At 46.9% G+C, this 20,001-nt stretch overlaps 1 protein-coding gene across 1 annotated transcript in view; it reads left to right on the forward strand.

The window, feature by feature from the left end:
• MYO7A (myosin VIIA) overlaps positions 1-20,001 on the forward strand; it is a 104,556-nt gene that overhangs the window by 36,136 nt on the left and 48,419 nt on the right. The window contains 11 exon segments of the mRNA XM_034074426.1: positions 2,820-2,933; positions 3,959-4,111; positions 11,120-11,147; positions 11,150-11,303; positions 12,635-12,756; positions 14,521-14,663; positions 15,124-15,237; positions 16,030-16,183; positions 16,820-16,896; positions 17,737-17,856; positions 19,206-19,348. Of these exon segments, the coding sequence (XP_033930317.1) occupies positions 2,820-2,933; positions 3,959-4,111; positions 11,120-11,147; positions 11,150-11,303; positions 12,635-12,756; positions 14,521-14,663; positions 15,124-15,237; positions 16,030-16,183; positions 16,820-16,896; positions 17,737-17,856; positions 19,206-19,348 (1,322 nt within the window).

The raw sequence follows: 20,001 nt of genomic DNA on the forward strand, positions 1-20,001 counted from the left end.
AACACTAACTATTCTATGATTCTATGATTCTCACTTCCCTGGTACTGTCATGTGTGTTGGAAAACAAACTGCATCAGTTTAGGCATGAAGCAGGTTATGCAACTCATAAGCCCGTCTGCCCAAGCTGGTAAATGCATAAATCACCCCAGTTTACCCTGAAATCCCCAATATATCTGCTGCTTTTGGGGCTGACCTGATGGTGATTGCATCAGTGGAAGGCGTGTAACTGACTTCCATGGGGTTTACATCAAATCGATTACAGTGAAGGAAGAAAACAGGTCGTCACTCTTAATAAGTGATGTTATTTGTTAACACCCCCCTGACCTTTCTGAGCTTACCAGCTTAGCCCATCCCATAAGACTTGCTTTATTTCACCCGTATTAAGAACCGGGCTTTAATGTGTTTAGAAAGAGCATTGTGAAGGGATGAGCACTCTGTGCATTAGGCAGGGAAAGCACAGGAGTTGCCTTAGTGTTAATACAGTATCGCTTTACCTTGGGAAGAGCAGAATGCCTTTTTATCTCAGCTCAGTGCTAACAGCACATACAAAGCAGGCTGCATTTACAGCTATTCAGAATCAAAGATTAAACCCCCCCAAGCATTACACTTCTTGTTTTCTTGGTCGAGAGCAATCTCTATGAGGTGTCAGAGGGGTTTTCTGCTGAGCAGGGGCTGAGCAACCTGGTTCTCCTCTTGCTGACACCTCGATCATGTTACCCTGTGCATGAATTCACCTGCTATGCAGCCAGGATAACGGTGCTGAGCACTCTGAAGTGCTTTGAAATCCTTGGGTTAAAGGAGCTAAGAAATGAATATTCATAGAAGTGGATTTGTAATGTGTATCTGTGTGTGACTTACTGCATTCGCTAGTTGTTTTCTTCCTTTTAACTCAGTTATGAGATGTGAGGATAAGGGAGTTAATGAGAGAAAAATCTGAATATTGTATTTTGATGAGCTGGGTAATGATACTTACAAGCAGTGCTGTAGCACAGCCCTCTGAGGAAGTGAAAACCCAACCTCAAGGCCGGATCCTCAGCTCCATGTAAGCAGGATGGCTTTGTTGGTATCCTAAGTGAAACCTAGCAAGCAGTTGCCAAGGGTAGAGCCTACCACAAAATGGCCAGGGACTCCTTATCTGTAGTGTTTCTCCATGAGCAGGTCCATAGGGATAGCCTTACATCCCTGTGGAATGCACTGGTTGGTATCAAAAGTCCTGGTGAACAATGGCATGGATGATGAGGGTTTCATCATGCTTTATAGTGCTACCTGTCTGGTTCCCACCATCCAGAGGACAGCTGAAGGTTGTTCAGAAGCACATTAGGTCAAACCAAGTCTATAAATACTCTGTCCATAGAAATGGTCAATAGTGGTTGCCCAGGAAAGGGGTTCTATAAGAGCACACAGAATCATGGAATGGTTTGGGTTGGAAGGGACCTTAAAGCGCATCCAGTCCCAACCCCTGCCACAGGCAGGGACACCTTCCACTGGAGCAGCTGCTCCAAGCCCCTGTGTCCAACCTGGCCTTGAGCACTGCCAGGGATGGGGCAGCCACAGCTTCTCTGGGCACCCTGTGCCAGCGCCTCAGCACCCTCACAGGGAAGAGCTTCCTTATATCCAACCTGTACCTTCTCTGTTGAAGTCTGAACCCATGCAAAGTGATCCCTCTTATTTTTCCCTTTCCCTCTTCCCAGCAGTTTTTCAGGACTTCCAAAGGTAGATGCTGCATTTGCACTGTCTTTAATAGACACCAGTAGAGCTGGCCCCAGGAATATGGAATTAGGTGGAGCTACCAGTTCACAACATTAAACTCAGCTGCATGAAGAAGTACATTTACTTGCTTGATGCAAACAGCCAGCCTAATTTAGCTAGATGCTTTCCAGTTTTAACACCTCTTTGCATTGATAATAGGGGAGGTAAATAACTCTGCTTGGCTTCAAACAGTGTGGGTCCTGCTTGGGAGTTTAGCTTGGGGTTATTTGAGGGTTTGCATTTGTATTGAGGGAAAACAGCTTCTTTAAAAGCCCTTTTGCATTTGAGTAATTTAATATCCACAGAGCTGATGGGCAGATAGTCCCTGCCCAGCAGGACTCACAGAGGTCTATGGCATCACACCAGTGACATGGAGCGAGTGGATAGGGGTCAACTGCTTGCTGTGTCTTCCAAAGTGAAAACAAAAGGGTCTCAAATGAAAGAGGTGAAACACATGAAACATGTAAAAGGACACAGCTTTTTATGCTACTTGTAGCTAAACTTTTCCTTAGACATTATGGATGTTCAAACTTTGCACAGGTTCAGGAAGCAATTGGATGTAGTCACAGTAGATAAAATCCACTGGATTAAATGCAAAGAGCCCACCCACAAATCACTGTAGCTGGGAGACCTGCAGAAGAAGTATATATGTCTACCTCTCTGGTATGGTCTTAACCCTTCTTTCATCATCTCCTTTCACTAATGTCCAAGGCACGAGAATGTATATTTGATAGTGTTTATATGGAAGGGAAAACTAAGCCTCCACATAAGGCTTTCCAGAGCTCAAAACCATCTCCTAAGTGTGACTTTCTAGTCTTGTACGTTACAGAGGGGAACTTCTGCCTGGGTGGGTTTTTTCTGCCTGTATCACTGCTCTGTAACCTACAGGATGCAGTCTGTGACCAACAATCACTCACAAGCTCATGAAATACAGGGACAGTGAAGTCATTTGCAATGGAAGTCATTTGACTTGCACCAATGATTTGAGTACAAAACATCAGCAACTTGTACCCCAAGGGATACTGAAGCTTCTGCAGTGCTGAGTGTAACTGTCCTCTCTTTGATTCCAGGGGGATTATGTGTGGATGGACCTCAAAACCGGACGGGAATTCGATGTCCCCATTGGAGCGGTGGTTAAACTGTGTGACTCTGGACAGATCCAGGTTGTGGATGATGAAGGCAATGTATGTACAAAGGGTTGTAAGGACCCTTCTTCACCTCTTCTGGACAGGCCAGGGATCACAGGAACATGATGACTGACTTTGCCATAGACTTCTCATATGTCTTTTGAACTCAACTCTGCTATAGTTTTCTATCTGTAAATACACTATAATATTGTGTTCCTCTTTTGAGGCTGTTTTGGGACTCACAAGCCAAGAAGCTTCTTGAGTCCAATGATAACAGAAGCCTCCAAAGCACATTTAGATAGTGCTTTGAGCAAACCCACCTCGACCTGTTGTTCCTCTGCTGTTACCCAGTCCTTCCTGGCCTCCTACCAGCACAAGATGTACCCAAACACTGGTTCTCCTTCAATTTCCCACCTCTAATTCTGTGCAGTGGTGGCTGGTTTAGAGTAACATCTCTATCACAAGCAGAGGGTGGTCTCAGGAGGTTCTTTCCATTGTTTTTTGCAGCCTGAGATCACAGAATCACAGATAATTGTATATTCTCTCATTCCCTTCCAGGGGTGATAGAAAGAGATAGGGTTCAGCAGGGTCCTTGTGTCCATTTTGTAGTAGCTTCTGAAGCCCTTTAGAAGAGGGCTAAACAACACTCTGCCATCAAAAGCAAGACTTTGCCATCCATCTGTATCCCTTTTTCCTTCTCTAAACCATCTTTTCTCTGCCCAACATTATGTTGTTGCAGAGGGCTAACCAGGGATGTGAAAATGTAGTTGTGTGAAGGGAAGAACGTATCTGCTATTTGTTAGAAGCTTCCTTAATGTACTGTGTGTCCATGCTGTCCTGGATGATGGTCCTGCTGGTATGGCTTATGTCTCATGTCTCTTTGCTGCTCCAGTAAACCAAAAGATGCTTTCCTTTCTGCCCTGAACCTGTCCAATAAGTCATTGTCATGCCTTAGGAACAGAGGTTATGGCCTATGTGTTTATGCTCTCCTGTGTATGTTGTTCTGTTTCATTTGGGCTGTTTCTGTCTCTCATCCTAGTGATATCCCATTTGTGTTATCTTTATCCTCGCTCTCTTCCCAGGAGCACTGGATTTCCCCGCAGAATGCCAGCCACATCAAACCCATGCACCCCACCTCCATCCATGGAGTGGAGGACATGATCCGCCTGGGGGACCTGAACGAGGCAGGAATCCTCAGGAACCTGCTGATCCGCTATCGGGAGCACCTCATCTATGTGAGTGTCCTCCCACCTCCATCTCTTGTTCTGTACCTCACCCTCTGCTCTCCTTAGCTCTGGGGAATCCACATGGGGAACCCCCTGATGGAACTGAGCATCTGGGTTTCTACCTTCACCTGGAACCAAGTGATAGAGGGTTTCTGCAGTGTAGAATCATAGAATCCAGGCTGGTTTGGGTTGGAAGGGACCATAAAACTCCTCCAGCTCCAACCCCTGCCACAGGCAGGGACCCCTTCCACTGGAGCAGCTGCTCCAAGCCCCTGTGTCCAACCTGGCCTTGAGCACTGCCAGGGATGGGGCAGCCACAGCTTCTCTGGGCACCCTGTGCCAGCGCCTCAGCACCCTCCCAGGGAACAGCTTCTGCCTCAGAGCTCAGCTCAGTCTCCCCTCTCTTGGGCAGGTTCAAGCCATTCCCCTTGGCCTGGCCCTCCAGGCCCTTGTCCCAAGCCCCTCTCCAGCTTTCCTGCAGCCCCTTTAGGCACTGGAGCTGCTCTCAGCTCTCCCCTTCAGGAGCCTTCTCTTGTCCAGGCTGCCCCAGCCCAGCTCTCAGCCTGGCTCCAGAAGACACATTGCAGAGTTTATGGGTGCCCCAGTGAAAGACCCCATATGTGAGGTAATGAGCAGTCTCTGCCACCTCACTGTGTATCCCCTGTAGAAGTTTTGGGGACATGTATTAACCTTCTGCACTCAATAACCAGTTCAACCCAGGCTGTGTGCATGCTGTAGTAATCCTAAGACAAAAGCCTTTGGCAACTGTAGGCTGAGTGTGGCCTTTCTGCCTTCTCCCTCTGAACCATTAACTTGTTCAACCCAAGTAGGTGAGCACTGGAAAGGATGAGAGAGGTGGGAATGTTCAGCCTGGAGAGGAGAAAGCTCAGGGGAGACCTTATCCCCATGTGCCAGTACTTAAAGGGTGGCTACAAAGAACATGGAGACTCCCTTTTGACAAGGAGTCCCATGGAAAAGCCAAGGGGTGATGGGCACAAGTTACTCCTGGGGAGATTCCAGTTGGACACAAGAGGAATTTTTTCCCATTGAGAACAAGCAGCCATTGGAATAATCTCCCCAGGGAAGCGGTAGATTCCCTGGACATTGGGCAGTGTTAAGATTGGGCTGGACAGGGTGCTGGGATATCTAGTCTAGGTCATGCTTTGCCTACAAAGGTCAGACCATATGATCCTTAAGGTCCATTCCAGTCTGGGATCCTATGATTCTATGAATTGCTGGAGGTGCAGAGTGTGGAGAAAGGATGAGGAAATGCATGTGTGAACTAATTGGGAACAATGAAGTGAGCAACTCCCAGAACAGCAATAAAGCACCTTCCCCATTGGTGTTTATGACTACTGGGTTGCCTGGGATCCTGACCGCTGTTCTCTTGGGAGAGCAATGCCCTTCCTTAGGTCAGCTCAGTTGTGCCCAATGGATCCAGTGCACCCTTTCCAACCCAACCAGACATTCAGAATCGAGGGTTTCACATGGAGCCAGCCAGAGCTACATCTCTTTCCTGCAATAACCTCACAAAGGCCACCTCCCAGCAGGACAAGAGTCAGCATTCCGGTCTCTGTGCTGGTTTTATCAGTGTGCTATAGGCTGTGTAGTCTGGTGCACACTCTTGGGGCAGAAGCGCAGAGTACATATGTGCATTTACCATTAGCTTAATGTACACAAACAGCCTATGGATATATGGAACATTTGGTATTGCCCTCAAATCCTAGTTTTCACTCAGGTAAGTGCCTGCTGTGCCTTTGGAAACCTTTGCAAAGCCATCTGGCAATCTAATTTCAAAAGGCTATAGAGACCACTGGATTTTCAGGCAGAGGGAATTGCAGTACAGACTTCCCAGATAGGATAAGCTGACAGACCATATCCAGGACTTTATCTACCAATTCTGCTTCTTCTGCTTGATATCCAGTGCCTTTTGATAGGATGGTTTTGATTTGGAGCTGGGCAGTGATGGAGAACACACCACTTATATGTAGGCTGTTCATATGGTTGACAAGTTCCTAGTGCCAGCTCTGGAGGATATTCATCTCTTCTTTAAAAGATGGATTTCCATCCTAGAGGAAGGGGATGGGGCTGCTGGAAGGACACCCCTAGATCCACAAAGCATGGAGGAGAATAGAGACCCCCAAATTCACACACATTATTGGCTGTGCACGATGCCCAGGTATTGTCCATTTAAAGTCAAGACCAGAAAATGATCTACACATCAGATGAACTGAATTACCCCCTGGAGCTCCTTCAGGAAGCCACAGCCATAATGATACACTATCAAAAGATAGCAGCCCAACTTCATCCTTGAGGTGATGCCTCCATGTGCCCTAAAGCACCCGTGGCAGTCACCAGAGTGATCAGTAGAGCCAACAGAGCCAAGGCTGCCTTTCAGCTGTGCAAACATAGGTGCCTGTTGGGTGATGTGGTTGCTTCAGAGCTGGCTGGAGATTGGGTAGAAGAGCTTATGTTAGAACCTCAGGTTGGAAGTCTACAGTCCAACCTCCTTCAGCTCAGAGCGTGTCCATTGACAAGGTTAGATGTGGTATGTATAGGGATAACTCGATCCAAGCGACCTGAATGCCATCCATGAAGTACTGATAGCAAATAGCTGGTTGGCTCATCCAGAGAACATGTATTTATCCATTGCTTGTGGACACCCTGCAGTGGTGCCAAGTGGATTCCCACAGCTTTCTCTGGTAAAGCTGGGATCATGTTGGGTACTTCCGCACTCCTGTCCATGTGTCTCCCCTGTGGTCTCCATCAGACAAGTGCCTGTTGTCTCACCAAGTGAACAGAGGTCCTCAGGTAAGATATCATGTGTGCAATACCGGATGGTGTGTGAATACACCCAGCTCCTTCATGGAAGCTCTGCCTCTGTGCTCCCTCACCAAGCTGTTCACAGGCATCCAGGGAGGTTAGGAACACAAATGGATACTGTGCAGAGCGTGTTTGGCAGCATCATACTAATAAGGGCTAATGCAAAGGGCAGCTTCTAGCCTGGAGGTGAGTGTGGGCAGTGATTTGGGCTGAAATGAGTCAGTAACCATGTGGTTTCTCTACTAGTTCTTCGGGTCTGATAATGACAGTGCCATGTGTCCTACAGAGCTACTGCATTAGGGATGGCCACATCCAGCAAAGGGATTTGCATCACAGAGGTTCCAGGTTACTGTGCTTGAATTGCTGCACACCACTAATGGCTTTGGAGCTCCAGCCCACATCCTGGGCACAAGGCAGCAGTTAGTGCAATCTCAAATCAGAATGACACTGTCATAATGACATAGAGCACATAGCTTGATAGAGAGGTACATAAACCACCTCTGTTTACACATGTGTTATTGAAGGTTCAGGATCTTTAGATCTCATCTTACAAGAGTGGTGGTGCTAGGATAGGTAGATTTGTATTGAATGTGGTGATTAATGGCAGTTTTGCAATGCCAAGGTATCATATGGATGCCATATGGGTAGGAGATACCAAGTGCCCTGAGGTGTTTTCTTCTGTGGTATGAATTAGTCTGTCTTAAAGATGATGAAGCTCAGTGCGACTTCACCTTCACTGCTCAAAAGGGTATCTGGGCATGCTGAGTAAAGGACTTCAGTCCCTCTTGTTTCCTCATCATCTTAGCTTTGTGGAGGCTTTAATCCTGCTCTAATAAAATACCCTTTTCCTTTTTCTCCTCCCTCATATTCTACTCATAAGACAAACTGCGGCGGGAGGGTAAGTATGACTCTTGGCACTGTCATTGCCATCACTGCTATGCCTTACACCAGACCACTTGTTTCTGTTCATCACTGTGGCATTCTCATTGACTTTTTGCATTGCCATTGCTGCTGCTTCACAAAGGCATTGAGAGCATCATCCCCCTTGCTGCATCCTCATGGTGAAGCTGTGGTACCTTCCCCAGAGTTGGAATGTCCCCATCCTTTGAATGTAGCTAAAGCTGTAAATGCTTCTAAGTAATGAACTTAACCTGAAGGAAAGAACCTTCTGCAGCTATATAATAAACCCTTAATCAAGAGCTTACTGCCACTGGTTTGGCTTGCATGCACTAAGAGAAACTATGCTGAATAACCAGAGCATCTGGTGGTGAGTTTGGACTCATGAGTAAGGTTAAATATCTAGAGATGAAACCAGTGCCTGCTGCTGCTCTCCAAGGGTTGCCAAAACTCAGTGATATTTGGTAAAGCTTTAACCCCATCAAAATCCAGATGAAGTCAGCCATGGTGTGCTGGGTAGTGAGGGCAGCAGGCTCAGGAGGGTAAAGCCCCTGTTTGGGGCTTATTAAAAGGTAGGTCATGAGGCATGAATTTGTTAAGGTGGTGAGGCACTGGAATGGGTTGCCCAGGGAGGTTGTGAATGCTCCATCCCTGGCAGTGTTCAAGGCCAGGTTGGATGAAGCCTTGGGTGCCATGGTTTAGTGTGAGGTGTCCCTGCCCATGGCAGGGGGTTGGAACTGGATGATCTTAAGGTCCTTTCCAACCCTAACCATTCTATGATTCTATGTGGTTCCTGTGGTCAACTATGGCAGATCCTCTGCCTGTTGATAGAGCTTTATTTTCCCAAGAGAGGAGGGCTTTGCCTTCACTCAGCCATAGAAACCAGAGATAATGTTTCCTTGGAGGTGCCCTTTGGTCCCTCATCAGCAAAGTGGACAAAGTTTTGCATTCCATCAGCCGTGAGAAGGGGGTAAATTGTATTTATCAACTAGGAAAACCTACAAAAACAAGAGTTCATGCTGACAGAGTATTTTGTGGATCACAAGGGAAGGGTCAGTGAGAGCATCCACATCCTGCACCTAATGGTTAACTCCTTTAAAAGCCTCACTGGCTGCATTCGGGACAGGGCAGGGCAGTGTGACTGAAGTGCAGGGATTTCAGAGGCCTCTGTGAAGTCTTGGAGAAGGAAGATTAGAAATGTCCCTAAAGTTAACCTGGTAATAAGCTATGAAGTGGAAAAGAGCCTTCCAAGTATTTCACCCAGGGCTGGAACTGGGGTTCATTGGGGATTGTGGTGACAGAATCCCATTCAGAAAGTGAGCTCACTCCTTTGAGAACTAAGTTTCCCTGCTCTGGCCCTGTTGAGGCTGCTCTGGGACTTCTTTGCTCCATTACTTCAATGCCTTCCTCCTCTTGCATTCAGTCTACATGATTTCACAGCCAATTTCTACCCTTTGGATTTGTGACAACTTAGTCTTAAGTTTAAAGAGATCTTTTCCTTTACTGACATGTAACTCCCTATTGCAGGGGATGCTGTTGTGCCCTTTCTCATCACTGTAAAGTCAAACCTCACCTGGGACTGAACAGAAAGTTGCTCTCTGATGTTGGCCATGAGGCTAGAAAGCAGGGATCCCTAAGGGCTTTCAGCATCCCTACTATGGGACACAATTGCCACCTACTGGCTGCCCTTCCAGAAGCCTGAACTAGTGGGAAGTGTTGCATAGGTGGTGGCAAACAAATTACGATCTCACTGCGCTCAATCCCTTTCCATCCTAATTGGGGGATACTGGGCTTAATGGGAGAAACTGGGGCTGTGTGTCCAAGTCTACCTTCGCGCTCACCAGCAGTGGTAGTTACTTTGCTGCCTTCACAAGTGAGGAACAGCTCAGCCTTGTTTCATTCATCAGGTTGCAATATGCACAAAAAGAGGCAGCAGAGCATGGAGAGGTCTTCTCAGTTCACAAACCATCCTTCCCTGTGCCGCTTTGCTGCTTTGTCACAAAGGATTATTGTCAGTTTTAGGCCACTCACATTAAAACCCATAAGGATCATTTTTATGTTGAAATGATTTTTTTCCCTGAAAAAATATATAAAATATATCCATATATATACAATATATATGAAAAGAATGTATAAAAAATGAATCTTATAACTTTACTTGCCAAAAGTTAACCTAGAGAAGATGACTTGGCTCATTTGAAGTCATGGAGTGAAAATAGCCTTCATCTCATGTGTCTTGGTTAGCCCGAGGTGGGTCCCTGTTGACTCACTTGCTCTAGACACTAACTTCTGGATAGCTAAAATAGAGAAATGAGATCCTGATTCTCTGCCCTGGGCTTGGGATGTGGCCAAACCTCCAACATTAGAGCTGCATCTGAGCAAGGTGACAAAAGCCCTTTGGTGAGAGGCTTGAGGGAAATGATTCCTGGAAGGGCAGTAATAAAGGAACAAGACACAAGAGAACTGACTAAGACTGGACAGAGAACAAGCAGCCATTGGAATAACCTCCCCAGGGAACTGGTGACTTCCCAGTGTTGGATGCTGTTAAGACTGGGCTGGACAGGGTGCTGGGCATCTAGTCTAGGTCATGCTTTGCCTCGAGAGGTTGGAGCAGATGATCCTTGAGTTCTCTTTCAATCTGGGATTCTATGGTTCTATGACAGCTTTTCTCATTTGAGTGCCACAGAGATCATGGGATGGACCCAAGACCATTTCCAGTATGTCAAGACTTTGTGGGACAGGACAAGGCTTAAAACTGCAGCAGAAATAGGTTTGGTTAGGCAGAGATTGTAGAGAAGAACATATTGCAAGGGGCAGACTTAGGAATCTGTTGTGGATCTATCAAAACAGGTTAGATAGACATCTGTCAGGAATGGTTTGGATCCAGCTGGCCCTGCTTTGAGATACAACAATGACCTTAAGATTTCTTCCATCTCTAGTTTCTCATGATTTGTGGGATGCAGGAGGTATGTATGGATATGTGCTGGCTTTGGAGATGTATTTGGCAAATATAAGCTTGACTTGAAGCTCTGAATCTTAACTAAGGAGCATCCAAAGTATGAATTAAGGCTTGAATTCATGCTGTGCATGAGCAAGGCTGAGTATGAACCGATTTACTTTGGGACTTATGTTCCAGTTTTGCTCCAGGCTCCATCCTGCATCTTTGACTTGACCGTCATCTCTCATCCAGCTTGTGAAATGCCTTGATGCTTCTGGCTTCCACACTCCATCCAAGCAACCAGAGCCTCTCGGCTACCTCTCACTGTCCCTATAAACCTTCATGTGCTTCTCCTGCAGACATACACTGGTTCTATACTGGTGGCAGTAAACCCTACCAGCTCCTACCCATCTACTCACCTGAGCAGATACGCCTGTACACCAACAAAAAGATTGGTGAGATGCCACCACACATCTTTGCCATCGCTGACAACTGCTACTTCAACATGCAGCGCAACAACAAGGACCAGTGTTGTATCATAAGGTGAGTTGTGAACCTCCCATGAAAATGGATGATGAGCACTTTGCAGTGTGGTTGATAGGGAAGAGCTTATCAAATAGAAGCAGAAATCTGAGTGACCCATTAGATCTTCCATTCCAGTGCAGAGTTGGCCTCTGTTTGTAGTCACTGCTCCTAGTAAAGATGCTTCATCAATCCTTTGGTACTTCCTCCACAACCCAATAGAACTTATATTCATCTTTAACCTCCCCTTTTAAATTTAAACTCAATACTCCTGCAGACATCAAAGATGCAAAGATCTACAGATTCTGCACAAGGAAGGATCAGAAATAAACTTGATTTCTGGATCTGTGGTTCTCTGCTGTCTTCCTGCATGGCACTGCTCTGGACTGTTCAACCTTAAGCATCTTATGGCCAGTATTTCAGACACATGAAACTGAACAGGCCATGCAATAACGATTACTTTGCAGGGCTAAAGATGCTTCATATAGGAGAGTCAAGGCTAGATATGATGCAGTGGCCAGCCAGCTCTGAGAAGTGAGGCTGTTAAGCCATGAGGACAGGGATAGTTACTGAATGCCAGGAAGGCCCATTTCAATCACTGGTATTTGCTACCCCATATATCAGACAGGCCATAGACTCACACCAAGAGATTTCTGCCCAGCCCTTCCTCTTGTACCATCACAAGATTAACAGAAGTTATCTCTCAGTGAAGAGAAAGCTTTGAGGAGTAGCTCCTGCTTCCTGCCCCATGATCTCCTCTCATACCCATACCCTTGGTAGGACAAGTCTATGGGACCTGTGAAAGTGCCTGCTGATGAAAGGCAGCATTTGCACAGTCTGCTTTCTAGTGCATTTTGGCAGCCAAAAACTGATGATGAAGAGCAAGCTGCTCTAGTGGAGGGTGTCCTTGCCTGTGTCAGGGGGTTGGAACTGGATGAGCTTTAAGTTCCTTTCCAACCCAAATCATTCTATGATTCTAAGATGCCCCATGGCACCAGTTAGCCCCTAGAGCACAAGCCCATGGTCTGCTGATCATACCCAGAAAATCACTGCCTGAAAATAGTACATGCTCTTCTTAGTGCTGATTGAATGATGGTATTTGCTGGAGATACCCAAACCCAAGCAAGAGCTTGGGTTAAATATACTATACAGCAAATCTGGATCTTGGCTGGAAGCTGTGTCCTACCATTTGTCCCACAATGAGTCCCTAAGATGCTAGAAACCCATCCTTAGTGGCCTCATCTTACCTATGCAGAGGCACGGATAGAGCAATCCCTTTGGAAACAGAGAGAGGATCATTGGCAGGGATGCAGCAGGGCTCTCACTGACCTCAATTCCTGTTGTCTTTGCAGTGGTGAATCCGGAGCAGGGAAAACAGAGAGCACAAAACTGATCCTGCAGTTCCTGGCAGCGATCAGCGGGCAGCATTCCTGGATTGAGCAGCAGGTCCTGGAGGCAAATCCCATTCTGGAAGGTGAGGCCTCGGATGATGTCTAAATAAATTGGGGAATAAAGAAACCAAACCTGATCCAGGAAACACATTTTCCCCATGGCAGGGGTTGGAACTGGATGATCCCAAGGTCCTTTCCAACCCAAACCCATTCCATGAGTCTATAAGAAAACCAAAGCAGCGATGTGACCATTTGTTGAACGACACATTGGCTTTCTTTCTGTCTGAATTGATCTTTCACAAGACTGATGTTCTCTGATTTGCCATGCGTATATTTGACAGCTCTCATTGAAAGTGAAGCATTTCAGCTGACCTGAACTTCTTTTCGATTGCTTTGTTCACTTAAAATTGAAAAATGTGGATTTTTTTTCCACTTAAATCAGTAATTTTTTCCCCAAAAATTTCAAAACAGAACCTTGAATTTTCCCTAATTCCCTGTGTGTATTCTGGGATTCCAAAAATCACCAAATCTTCCAGTGCTGGAATTTAACTGGATGCAGAGAACCAATACCCTGTAGATGCTGCATTGAACTAATAGTTTCCATTTGACCACAGCTGTAAAACTCCTATTCCAATTCTTTGCTGGTTCAGCAGAACATGAGATTAATCTGAGCAGAGCTTCATAGATTAAACACTTTATGCTGGCAACACACAACAGCAAATCCCACCTTTTCCTTCCAAGACTGGTAAATGGCAGCAGAATGCAGATAAGAAATTAAGGCAGCTCAAGAACGAACCAGATAATGAGAATCAGCTCATGGCTTTAATAGACAAGCTGTTACTGTGTTCAGCCCCACTGTTTTAATGGGATGGCTGTAAATGAAAGAGGTGATCTCCCCCTCTGGCCCCAGCGTGATGCCAGATGGACTTTATACACTTAAGTGGGAAAATAGCATGTTCCTTAATAATAACATTATTTTTACCTCCCTTTCTATTTACAGTGATCAGAAGTTTGCTTGGTAAATAGTCCCCTAGGAATCAATGTGAATGTGAATATCCCAACTGCTTTCCAAGCATCATATTAGCAGAGCAGAGAAGAAAGTCACTGGCTGAGCTGAGCTGAGCTTCACTATGCTCTGTTGGAGCTTCCATCAGTTGTGACATGGGGATGCAATGAGGCTCAGGGTTGCCTGACCACTGGTGCTGTAAAGCACCATGGTGTATGGCAATCACACAAGGTGGTTTTGAACATGCTCTTCATCACTGAAAGGATGGAGGGGATGTGAGCTCTGAACTTCAAATGCATCTCCATCAATCCTGGAGTGTAAATTCCAGGGCACTTAAGCCTGTGGTCCAAACCCACACAGAGGATGGATGTGGGTACCTTTCTCTGCACAGTCTATTTGCAAAGAGAAGTCTCCTGCTGAAGGCTGGCTTAGGCTTCTGTATTCCCCCAAAGAACAAGCTCTTTCCTTCCCTCTCCATCACCAAATCACTCACCAGCAGCTCTGTCATTTCCCATTCACTGCAGCATCCTCCACCGACCTTGCTCAACCCTCTTGTGTTTCATCAGCTGCTGCCAAAATCCTGTTGTCCTAGCCCTTCTTCCTGGATAAGGTCATCCCATTCCTATACCTCCTCTGTGCTCCTCTCTGTTTCCGAGGTCAGTGATCTGAGCTGTATCCTGTTTCCCCACACTAAGATGAAATTGAGCCAGCCAAACTCCAGTGAAAGGCATTGGGGCTGATTTTTACCCTCTCAGCCTCGCTCTTTTCTTGCCCATGAGACCAGACCCATGATCCTTCCTACATCAGCTCCTCTCTAACCCACTGCAATTCTTCTCTGCAGCTTTTGGGAATGCAAAGACCATCCGGAATGACAACTCCAGCCGGTTTGGGAAGTACATCGACATCCACTTCAACAAAAGGGGAGCTATCGAGGGGGCAAAGATTGAGCAGTACCTGCTGGAGAAGTCCCGGGTCTGCAGGCAGGTGAGGTGATAGATCTACAAGGTGGCACTGGGTCTATGAACCTTTGTAAGAGGCTTCTAATACCTAAAGGGGCTGCAGGAAAGCTGGAGAGGGGCTTGGGACAAGGGCCTGCAGGGCCAGGCCAAGGGGAATGGCTTGAACCTGCCCAAGAGAGGGGAGACTGAGCTGAGCTCTTAGGCAGAAGCTGTTCCCTGGGAGGGTGCTGAGGCGCTGGCACAGGGTGCCCAGAGAAGCTGTGGCTGCCCCATCCCTGGCAGTGCTCAAGGTCAGGTTGGACACAGGGGCTTGGAGCAGCTGCTCCAGTGGAAGGGGTCCCTGCCCGTGGCAGGGGTTGGAGCTGGAGGAGCTTTAAGGTCCCTTCCAACCCAAACCAGTCTGGGATTCTGTTACCTTTGCAGTAACATTCTCCAATTGCAGTGCCATTCTCCTCCCAGAGCTGACTCTTCCTCTCCTACTACAGGCCCAGGATGAGAGGAACTACCATGTGTTTTACTGCATGCTGAGAGGAATGTCCATGGAGCAGAAGAAGAAGCTGGGTCTTGGGAAAGCCACGGATTACAACTACCTTGCCATGGTGAGAGCAGATGTTCGGTGGGCTGATGTGGTGAGAGCTTGTTAGCAAGCAGGAAGAGAGAAGTGCTGCTTCATCCATAGCCAAGAGCTGCTTTGTAGGACTCCTTTGTCCCACCACCACAAGCCTCACAGTGCAAACCCTTAACCCCTTTGGATAGACTGGGTTATTTCCACTCTTCCAGTGGAGTGGGCCACAAACTTGGATGGTTTTGATGTTTGGTGCCCAGACCACTTGTTTGGAGATAACCAAGTTGTTAGATATAACCCGATGCTCTTGCAGCAGTGATGGGCAGGGAGGAGGAGTGCATGGCTCATGGTGCATTCTCAGCAGCATAGGGTGCTCTACTCCACATGTCTGAGTGATCCAGCAATGTCCAACCCTACTCCCTATACACCAGTATTTCAATCCAGAGGAGCTGGTAGAAGCAGTTGTAACTAAGGCTGGTTCATCAGCATCAAGGCTGGGACCCACCTTTCTAGCTGCATCAGTGAAAGCCTCCAGTGCATTTCCTTCTTGCTCTTTATCCCCATCTCAAGGAGCTTTTCCTCCTCTGCTGATTGCAGCCAGACACAAGGTAGCTGGGGACAGTGGGGTAAGTGCAGGCCACGAGGCTGAGCATAGGATGATTGTGTACATCAAAGCACAGAACCAGATCCACAGGTTCAACATCATCTTTTGCTTATTCATCCCTTAAACAATATATCTACTGATTTAGGGGGATGGACAGCTTAGGGTTATACCCAGATGCTCTCTGGTTTACCCATGCCCTGTGTCACCTCTCTGCCTGCCCAGGGTAACTGCACAACCTGCGATGGCCGAGATGACAGCAAGGAATATGCCAATATCCGCTCTGCAATGAAGGTCCTTATGTTCACTGACACGGAGAACTGGGAGATCTCCAAGCTGCTGGCTGCCATCCTGCACATGGGCAACCTGCAGTATGAAGGTAAAGGGACAAGGGACGTGGTCCAGCACACTGCTGCTCTTCATTCTGCATGGTGAGAGGAACCCAAGCTTAGGGATTAAGGGCTGTATCCAGACCACTTGCCAGGGTGCCATGCCAGGGCATCAGCTGCTGATTGTGGTGTGAAAGGACAAGAAAGGAGGAATCAATCCACTTGCCCACTCTGCAGAGCTGCCAGACTCCAGTGTGCTCAGTGACATCCACCTTTTCTGGATGCAGGGAGATTGAATATGGCCACAGGCCATTTAGTAGACTCAGGTTTTGCAAGGAGAGATTAATGGAGTGTTTGACAAGTGCTTGTGTGATTCAATATGTCTTTGTAAAGGTACCAAACTGCTCTGCTCCCAGGAGTGACACTGATTTAAAAAGCCTCTTTGGAAGACAGAAGCCTAAAGCACTTACATGCTAGAAGCATATTTACCTCATCAGTCATTTAGGGTGGTTAACACAGCACAGTACAGGTCCTTTGCAGCCAGCAGGACTCCACAAACTGCATTATTCTCTTTCTGATGGGCAGATTTTGCCTGCCCATCACACAGAGGCAGTGAAGAAAGACCCATTCCCTCACCCTATCCAAGTCCCTTGCTGATGGCTTCCCCTCTGCCTTCCTTCCCCCAGCTCGGACCTATGACAACCTGGATGCCTGTGAAGTTGTTCAGTCAGCATCACTCATCACTGCAGCATCATTGCTGGAGGTCAGTGGTTCTGCAGTGTTGCTGTCCCCTTTCCGGCTTGTTCCTGTATTCCCAGTGTTGTGTCAAAGCTCTCATTGCACCACCAGCTCTATGAGGCTGAAGAGGCCTGGGTAAGCCATACTTTGCCATGCACTGGTGGAATGAAGGTGGATGTCTCCATCTAAGCTGGGGATCTGAGTTCTCCTTCATGCTAGTAGAGAGAAACAGACACTTTGGTGGCACATCATCCTGAAAAGAACATCCAGAATAGCTCAGCCCATGAAATAGTGTTTCCCTCATTGACAGAGAGTTCAGTAGCTGCAATGGAGATGTCACACTGTTTGTATCTGAGGTGAGATACAGCCAAACCATCCATTCTGGAACATTCTTCAGAAGGTAACAAGGCTCCCTTAGGGACACCATCTCAGCTCCATAGGCAGTGCTGGTCCCACAGTGTGCTCCATGGCTGTCTGCAAGCTGTTTCCATGTACTTTAGGGAGTGGACATGTCCCTGGCTTGATCTTTCAAGTATGAAAAGGAGTCAGGGGGATGCAAAGGAATCATGCTGGCAGGATACAGCTTTGTCATCTTCCCTCCCCACTCCTCGTCAACATCTCACACCAAGTCACAAGAACACTTTCCACAGTAAAACACTGTATAAAAGTGTTAATTACTCTCTCTGAATGTGCATTTAGCATCATGGGAGATACTTGCCCTGTACAGCTAAGAAAAGTCACCTGCACCTATGGGGGGCTGCACTGTTCCTCTCTGGCCATACACATTCAGGCCAGTAGCCCAGACCGTTGTAAGGACACCTTGTGAGATGAAGTCAGCAGCTGTGTTCCATGATGTCCTCACCAGGTTGAGCCTCAGGACGTGATGAACTGCCTTACCAGCAGGACCATCATCACCAGGGGTGAGACTGTCTCCACTCCTCTCAGCATGGAACAAGCGCTGGATGTGAGGGATGCTTTTGTAAAGGTAAGTCTTAGGGAATTCCCTTCTAATTCTGCTGATAAACTGAAGAAATCTGCATCTTTTGAGATGGAAGCATCCAGTGCACGGAAAAGGTGTCTTGCTTGGTTCCTGTGTGAGCTCAGTGCAGTAGATGGCCTTGAAACTGTTTTCTCATTGGGATGCACAAAGAGTTGCGATGGAAAGGGTCTAGATAGCCTGGTCTTCATGGGATTTGTAATCTGGACTTGAGACTGTCTGTTCTCAAAGGTGACCTATGGAAGGAGCCAGCAATCTGGAATCACTTCATCTGAACTTCAGGAAAACATCCCAGCTTGAGCCCAGGGTTAGATCCTCAGCTTCTATAAATCAGAGCAGCTCCTATAATACCCACACCTGAATTTGGATCTGGGCACGTCTGCAGCAGTGAATAAAGCTGAACATCAAAGGAACAGGAATAGGGATAGAGCAGTTCAGCAGTCATCAGAGCATCTAGAGAGAGCATCACCTGAGGCTTTGGGGTGAGGAAGGTTGATGGGGTGGGTCTGCATCGCTGCTGGGCTGTTGGTTGCCCTATGTAAGGCTGTAGAAGTTATGGTAGCCCTATGTAAGATTGCTACCTCAGTAGTATCCTTTGGCCATCTTGGGCCCCACAGTCTATTTGTGGGGAGCTGGTAGATGAAGCTAGCTAGTGTGATACCTAACTAGTCTCAAATCCAGACAGTGAGTTTTCTAGTGGTGATGGGCCTTTGAATCAGACTTCCCTCCTGTTAGCACTGCTGTAGCTTATCTCTAAGAGATTAATAGCCCTGTAAAACGTGGAGTTCTGGAATTCCTGAAGCAGCAATAGCTGCTTCATTGAATCAGCAGGCTGTTTAGCCAGTGCTGCATGTAAGTCAGCAGCTTGCAAGGCACCTGCAAGGACACCCAGGCAAGATGTCCTTGGCTGTCTAGGAGTGCAGCATGCATCTGCTCATCAGTAGAAAGAGCTGTTTAGAAAGCAAGGAAAGGACTGTCTGGCTTTGCAGTGAGCCCATAAATCCAAAATGTAGGACTATCAAATCTGGGAATTTGCTTTCAATTATCTTTAAGCTCTCAGGTCCATTTTCCTTGATCTACATAACAGCTCTTGAAGCTTTAAACCATGCCTAGAGTGTGGCATAAATGGTGAGCATGTCCTCAGTTGCGGGCCATGCTTTAGGGGAGCCTGTGCCACAGTGAGTGAGTTGGTGCTGCAGATGAGCAGGGGAACTGCTAAACTCAGGGACCCCCATCTTTGGTTTAGTGTGAGGTGTCCCTGCCCATGGCAGGGGGTTGGAACTGCATGATCTTAAGGTCCTTTCCAATCCTAACTATTCTATGATTCTATGTTTCAGGGAATTTATGGGAGGCTTTTTGTATGGATCGTGGAGAAGATCAATGCTGCCATTTACAGACCTCCTTCCCAGGAACTCAAGAGTGTCAGGAGATCCATCGGCCTCCTTGACATCTTTGGCTTTGAAAACTTCACTGTGAACAGGTATGGAGGCTGCAAAAGGAGAACCAGGTCTTAACCTTCCTTCACCATCCCAATGTCTTGCAGTTCTCCCACTTCTCCTGAGATGAACAGGACTGGTCTGGGCAAAGCCTTTTTCTATAGGAGAGATTATCAGAGCTAATGGGGCTTGGAGCAGCTGCTCCAGTGGAAGATGTCCCTGCCCATGGCAGGGGGTTGGAACTGGATGAGCTTTAAGGTCTCTTCCAACACAAACCATTCTATGATTCTATATCATCACTTTTGTGTTCCAGCAGACAACGTTTCATAAACTCATTGGCTTGAACCACACACATAATGGTTATGGCCATATATACTATTATTATAATGATATATATATTTGTATTATTATAATTTTGGTATATATATATTGTCTGCTGGGAGAAGAAGATGATTATTTAAACCATATTCTCACCCAACAGCAATTTGACTGAGTGGTTGATGTGGTCTGAGAATATTGCTTCAAGCATAGTGGGAGATGGAGAATCATAGAACCATAGAATAGGTAGGGTTGGAAAGGACCTTAAGATCATCCAGTTCCAACCCCCCTGCCATGGGCAGGGACACCTCACACTAAACCATGGCACCCAAGGCTCTGTCCATCCTGGCCTTGAACACTGCCAGGGATGGAGCATTCA

The sequence above is a fragment of the Melopsittacus undulatus genome, chromosome 2 (genome assembly GCF_012275295.1).
Source record: "Melopsittacus undulatus isolate bMelUnd1 chromosome 2, bMelUnd1.mat.Z, whole genome shotgun sequence".
In the NCBI taxonomy this organism is placed as follows: domain Eukaryota; kingdom Metazoa; phylum Chordata; class Aves; order Psittaciformes; family Psittaculidae; genus Melopsittacus; species Melopsittacus undulatus.